Consider the following 6880-nt stretch of genomic DNA (forward strand, 5'->3'; position numbering starts at 1 on the left):
AAGTGAAGCCACAGCCCAGTGAGTAAAAAAAGAAATGGTGGGGAAGAGGGGGAGCGGCCGGGCGCAGGCTGGGGGCACAGGGCGACCACGGCTCTGCCCTCCCTGCCCTGGGAGCTCTGCCCAGCTCCCTGGAGCCTCCAGGACAATATCAATGTAGTCTCCAGCTAAGGGGAGGGGCGAGTGCTTTATTAACTGGGGTTTTATGTTTCCGTTACTGGGGATGGAACCCAAGGGCACTTTACCCTGGAGCCACATCCCCAGCCCTTTTTATTTTATTTTTGGGGTACCAGGGATAGAACTCGGGCACTCATTCACTGAGCTCCATCCCCAGCCCTGTTTTGTATTTTATTAGAGACAGGATCTCACTGAGCTGCTTAGGGTCTCGCTAAATTGCTGAGGCTGACTTTGAACTTGTGATCCTCCTGCCTCTGCCTCCTGAGCTGCTGGGACTGCAACTGCACCTGACCTTTTAAAACATTTTTTTAGTTATTGATAGACCTTTATTTTTTAAAAATTTATTTATATGTGGTGCTGAGAATCGAACCCAGTGCCTCACACACGCCAGGCAAGTGTGCTACTGCTGAACCCAAGCCCCAGCCCCCTTTTTAGTTATTGAGACAGGGTCTCACTAAGCTGCCGAGGCTGGCCTTGAACTTGTCGTTCTCCCGTCTCAGCCTCCAGGATCCCTGGGATCTCAGGCCTGTGCCACTGGCCTGGCTCACCTGGTTTCGTGTGATCCTATTCTTCCCGGCTGGCTGTGTGGCTGCCACCTCACTTCCTATGACAACTGGCGGACATCCCCTGCTTTCTGAGACCTCAGAACAGATTCTTGGCTTCTTGACACTTTGGGATCACAACGAATGGTTTCTCACCAACAGTGGGCAGGGCTGCCTCGCTAGGGACACGGGCTGATGGAGATCTTGTGTCCTTCCGGTGGGTGAGCTGTGCTCCCCTCCAGAGCCGGGCCACAGGTGCTCCTGCCTGGCCTCAGAACCCACAACCTGAGCCTGCGCAGCGCTTCCAGGAGCACAGACCTGCTGGAGGTCAAAGGGCACCACATGGACCATCTACGGAGGACAAGGGGCAGCTGGAGGGCCTCAGTGTGGTCACAGTCCTACACAGGGTAGAAAGCTGAATGACAACTAAGTGTTGGATATTTCACATAAAATCTGTCTCCAGTTTCTGTGTGACTGTCCCTGGCCTGAGCAACACTGCACACCGTACACACGGGGCCTTGTCCCCCAGGGCCTCCCCAGGCTGCGTGCACCTGCGTGGCCGCAGGAGGTCCTCAGGAGGAAGCAGAGTGCCTCTGGAGCCGGGCAGCCCAGAGCGCACGGTGGGCCCTCCCAGGCGGCTGGTGTCTGGGGGAGAAGGAAGCTGCAGGAAAGGCCCCTCTCCCAGGGACTTCTGTGCTGAGTTAGGACACGAAACCCCAGTGCCGAGGCCTCAAGGTCCTTCCTGGACGTGATGAGGCAGCAGAGCAAGGACAGGTCATGGGAAGGCTCCCCTGGGCCTCCAGAGGGGAAGGGTAAGACCTGAGGCAGGGCAGACAGGACAGCAGACAAGGGACAGCTCAAGGGCCCGCCCCATCCCGCTTCAGGGACCTACTGATGATTTGCTATTGGCCAACCAGAGGTTGCTTATGTTCCTCCTCCTCTTTTTTGGGGGGTGCTGGGGATGGAACCCAAGTCTTGAGTATGCCAGGCAAGTGCTCTACCACTGGGCTCCGTCCCCACTTTATTTTTGAGGCAGGGTCTTGATGAGTTGCCCAGGCCCGCCTTGAGCTTGGGATCCTCCTGCCTCAGCCTCCCGAGTTGCTGGTATTAGAGGCACGAGCACGGCACCCTGTACCCGTGAAGAACGTGCTTTTTAACTACTATCTTCTGAGCCAGGGGCTGGCAAAGTAGGAGGCAGGGGCCAAATCCAGCCCACTGCCTGTTTGAGTTCTTGAATGAAAAACAATTTTTATAGACAAGCATTTGCAATTGACTTGATTATTGAGAACATGAACTCGATCAAGCAAGATGTTATCCCTAGAAGAAACTATCGTGTTAGGATAATAACATTACAAAAATATTGTACTCTGTGGAAATCTGCTTCCTCATATGTAATTAAGCACTTACGTAAGAACCCCGACTTTTGCCTGTTGGCCCAAAAATCCTAAGTATTTTTTCTACAAAGGACCAAAGGGTCCCAAAGCGTCTGAAGCATTAATACCTGCCAAATTAATATGCCAGGAGGAAGAACAGCACAGCCTGTGAAATATTAATGCACACTTTTTATTATATTAAAATCAGGCAATGGTCTGACAAGAAAAAGGCTGCTTATGGAATACTGTTAGGTTAAACTTTACTTACAGGATGTTAAATCCTTAGAACTAAGATTTCCCCCAGAAATAGATTAATGGGAACATCCATTGCTTTTCAGACTTGATAGCTGCTGCTTCAAAAGGTGGTTTTACACAAAATAGTAAGAAAAAAAAAATAAACCCTTCAGAACACCATGAATTGCCTTTATTTGTTTGCGTCAGGTCTCAGCACAGTGGTCCTGAACAGGAAGTGGGAGGTGCAGCAATGTGCCGGGAGGCCAGGCCCCGCCAACGCTGGGAGGTGCTGTGCACACCAGCTCCTCCTCAGTCCCTGCTGAGCACCCGGGAGGCAGCGGCACCAAAACCAGTATCTGCGCTGGGTCCAGGTTTCTCTGGTTCCAGTTGTCAGATTCCACACTGGGCCCGCAGGGATGGCAGGCGCGCCCCACAGGGAGCCCTGTTCACCCTTCTTCACATCTGAAAGCCACGTCATTACAGGAAAGGGAACAGTCCAGAGGGGCCCTGTGTGCTCACAGGCGTCTCCACGAGGCTTCCTGCAGGTCTAAACAGAGGGACCCTGAGGGCTGGCAGGCTATGTCACCTGGGGACTGCCCTGTCCACCTTACAAAGACCTGGGCCAAAGATGCATCGGCTGAGGGTGACAGCAGAGTGGCAGGACCCAGGACCCAAAGCTCATTTCCCGGGCTGGTGGAAAGTGATCAAACGTGGTTCCAAATGTGGAGGAGGTCAGAGATTTCCAACCTGACCTGATGGCTTCTGGCCAAGCCAGGGGGGGAGGTGGAGAGTGCCGGATGGTGAAGGTGGACAAGGGAGTTGAGGAGGAGGGAAAAAGCAGCACCCCTCGATCAAGGTAGGGGAGGGGGAAAGCCCTGAATTCTTCGCGAAGGCCAATTTCAAGGGGGCGGAGGGTTACAATCTATGCTTCGGCCAAGGACAGGAGTGGAGGAGAGTGGGGCAGGATGATGGCTTGGAAGGGGTGTCCTTTAAGACTTAAGAAAGTAACCAGGGTGCAGGCAAAGCACCCCACACCCAGCAGCAGTCCCCAGGGTGTGACCTGAAACCTTTGCTCTACTCTAGCAAGCCTCTGCTGGAGGGCTGTCCCAGGGCTGCCCCAGGGCTGGCAGGGCAGGGGGGGAAGGCAGAGCCCCCAGGCCGAATAATCAGCAGCAAGGTGACTGTGTGACGTGTCTTTTCACAGTTGAGTTAGACGTGCCCCACCGGTCAGGATGGGAATCAATTTAAATAGACTCTCTTGATCCCAGAAGTTCAACTACATGGACAGTGGTCACACTTGACAGGATGATTTGTTATAGCACGACTTATATATTTCAAATGGACAAGAAATTAGTATCATTTACAGTATCTTAAGATAAATTGCCTTCGAATGGGAGCTTCCTTTCCAGTACTTTGAGGTCTACAAGACGAATCTAGAAAATTTACTACGGTGGAGAATGAAGACTGCTTAAATCGAATGGGGGAGGGCTGGTGGCGTTGCTTTTTGATTAATTGCTGTAACACTGTCCTTCCGGAGGCTGGGGGAGTTTCATATTCTCTTTAGACATCATTAAGCGCCGCAGCTCTTGCAGAACAACTTTGATGCTATATGAATTCTGCCACTTTGCTAGCACTGATATGGCTCTTGGGTCCACCTACAAAAGGCAAACAAAACCAAATTACTCTCAGGGTCTCCGACAGCCGCATGCCGGGGCTAAGCCACAGCACGAGCTGGTGAGAACGCAGTTCTTAAGCGGAACGTGCTGATCACAAAACCATACCTGACATGCAGGACGCCCCCGGGCAGGGTCCCCTCCTCCAGCCACTGTTTTTCCTTTGTGTCCCAATTTGGGAGAAGGCAGGGGTAACACTGGCCCTTGGCAGGACTCCACCCTGCCCAACTTGGCTGGACAAGAATGATCTGCTGTGGGCCAGCTGTGGCCATGCCTGGGCCCTGGATGCTATGCCCCGGCAGGAGATGACAAAGATGACGCCAGGCAGCAGGGACAGCAAAGGCATGGTGGACTGCACCCGCGCTGCAGTGGCCAGGGCCCCCCCAGAGCCAGGTCTCTCCACCCGGCACAGCGCTCCCCAGACGCCAGGTGGCCCAGACACATGAACGCTGCACCCAAAGCGTGAGGCGCCTCTGACTCTTTCAAGTCCTCTGAGTCCACCAAGGACCCAGATTTGGCAGATCTTAACGTGGGCAAGAACCGGGACACGCCTTTGCCAGCAGCACATACAGGAAAGGCTGACGGGCGGCGGCGGCAGGGGACCATGCGCCAGGCCCTGGGTTCCATCCCCAGCACAAAAAAGGTCTTGGAGCATTTTGGACTTCAGATTTATGGGTGCAAATCTAAAAATCAGTTTAAAAAGCAAGGTTATTAAAAGATAAAAATATCACATCCCAGGCTTAAGGCCCGGGAGGTGGCGCTGTGGGCAAGGCCTCTGGTCTCCCGCCTCGCCTCCTCATGTGCGCGGGGACTGAGTGAACTCTCATCTCGAGTGCACAGCAGTGCTGGCCAGGGTGAGTGTGACACGAGGGGCAGGTGGACACGGCTAGGACACAGGCCCCGCTCCAACCTGCACACAGGCACTCGGATACAACCTCCAAAGGCCCCTGGTGTTAAGTACAAAGCAATTCTCAGCCCAGAGGGACAAGTGGGGACAGAAAGCACAACTTACCACTCCATTAGAACTATTAACTCCATTCATATTAATTTTTGTTACAAATCTTACAAAGGGGGGTGCTTCTGGGTATTTAGGTCCACATTCTATTTTAAGGCTGTATATTCGGTTTTCATAAATTGTCTGGAAAGAAAGGGCACAGAGATGTCAGGCAGTTACAGACAAGGAACTCAGACAGACAGAACTCACTGAAGACCATTTATCATTTACTCCTGATGAAGAACTCAAGTGCCGTGGAAAGTCGGCAGCAACTCATCCCTGAGTTGGGAGGGTAAAGAAGAACATTTAAGGACATTTCCAGTCAGTGTGGCCAAGCCCTACCCCAGGGGCCTGTGCTGCGCCTGTCCCTGGCACACCTGCCCTGCTCTTGGGGAATGGCATGTGAGGGGCACTCTTCCTTCCAGAAGCTGCGCTAACTGTCCACTCACCCCAGGCTCATCAGCCAATGTACACCACCATGTGCAAAGTGTGACACTGGCCATGGCTCAAGGGAACTTCAGATGAAGCACAGGCTGGGCTCAGGCCTGAGGCGCTCCCCTTCCATCACCGTGGGGCTGGGCTCTGCCTACGCAGGGTCTCCACTGGCCTGCGTCGTCCTCCCTCCGTGTTTTTTCCCTTGGCAGGCACAGTGACCCAAGGGACCACAGACATGCAGCGGGTGAGGCAGAGGAGGTCACAGGTCCTTTTAGAAATGCCAACTACGTCTTTGCTGAGCAGCACAGGAAAGTCCAATGTCCACACCAGGGACCTTCCCCAGTACCTACCGGCCACCAAGGGTATCAAGACTGCTGCTGGAGCCAGCTGCCCCTCTTTCCTGCAGTGCTCCTCCTGCTGGCCTCGCCCACCACCCCTAAGACCCAGCTCAGGAGTCACCCAGTCCCTAACTGTCTGTCCTACTCTGAGCCACACTGGTGTCTTTGTCTGAAGACCATACTGAAGGTGTGTGCTTCCCACTGTGAGGGCAGCCAAGTGTCCCCTCTCAGCAGTCTCGCTGTACAAACGCTGCTCTTGTGGACAGGGACACCTAGTGGTCCTTGGGGGAAAAGAACCACAGAGGCTCTTTCTCCCTGGATTGAACCCAGGGCATCCCGCGGGCCAGGCAAGCTCTCAGCACGCCCTAGCGCCCACCTGCGGCATGTTCCCCACACCTCCGACACGTGGTGTAGACTGCTCCCGACGAAACCTGGAACGTATCTTAAGATCCAGGAGTTATTCATGTTACACCCATTAAAGCCAGCTGTGTCCCTGGGGATCCCAAACCAACACAACCAAAGCTCTAATCTGGCTACCTACCCACTGCCCACCTGATCCTCTCCCCTCCTAGGAAGCGCTGCCACCATCTACCCCACTCGGTTAGTGCAGGCAAGGAACTAACAGCTATGGGGCGCAGTGGTCACACCTGTTATCCCAGTGACTTAGGAGGCTGAGGTAGGAGGATTGCAAGTTTGAGGCTAGCCTCGGGAACTTAGCAAGACCGTGTCTCAAAATAAAAAATAAGGACTGGGGATGTGGCTCAGCAGTAAAGCAGCCCTGGGTTCAATCCTCAGCACCAAAACAAAACTAAACAAAAAACCCCACAAAAAAACCTAAGGGTCGGGCTGGGGATGTGGCTCAAGCGGTAGCGCGCTCGCCTGGCATGCGTGTGGCCCGGGTTCGATCCTCAGCACCACATACAAACAGGGATGTTGTGTCCGCCGAAAACTGAAAAATAAATATTAAAAAAAAAACCTCTGTCTTTCTCTCTCTCCCCTCTATCTTAAGACAAAAAACAAAAAACAAAAAACCTAAGGGTCAGCCAAGTCCCTTTTCCCTAGCCCCATCATCCGAAGGCCACCACTTCCCTCTCCAAGAAACCGCCCTCCCCCACCT

General features: G+C 53.5%; 1 protein-coding gene across 5 annotated transcripts in view; it reads right to left on the minus strand.

Annotated features, from left to right (window-relative positions):
* Positions 1 to 2258: 2258 nt before the first annotated feature.
* Positions 2259 to 6880, minus strand: part of Ube2v1 (ubiquitin conjugating enzyme E2 V1) — a 28683-nt gene continuing 24061 nt past the window's right edge. For 4 of the 5 annotated variants that reach the window (XM_015479491.2, XM_015479497.2, XM_048810838.1 and 1 more), the window contains 2 exons: positions 5009 to 5134; positions 2259 to 3978 (listed from right to left, as the gene is read on the minus strand). In XM_015479491.2, coding sequence (XP_015334977.1) covers positions 3832 to 3978; positions 5009 to 5134 — 273 coding nt within the window. In that variant the 3' untranslated portion in view covers positions 2259 to 3831. The remainder of the gene's footprint in view (positions 3979 to 5008; positions 5135 to 6880) is intronic. The other variant, XM_048810839.1, reaches the window with a different exon arrangement.

This window comes from Marmota marmota, unplaced genomic scaffold, assembly GCF_001458135.2.
Source record: "Marmota marmota marmota unplaced genomic scaffold, marMar, whole genome shotgun sequence".
Taxonomy (NCBI): Eukaryota; Metazoa; Chordata; class Mammalia; order Rodentia; family Sciuridae; genus Marmota; species Marmota marmota.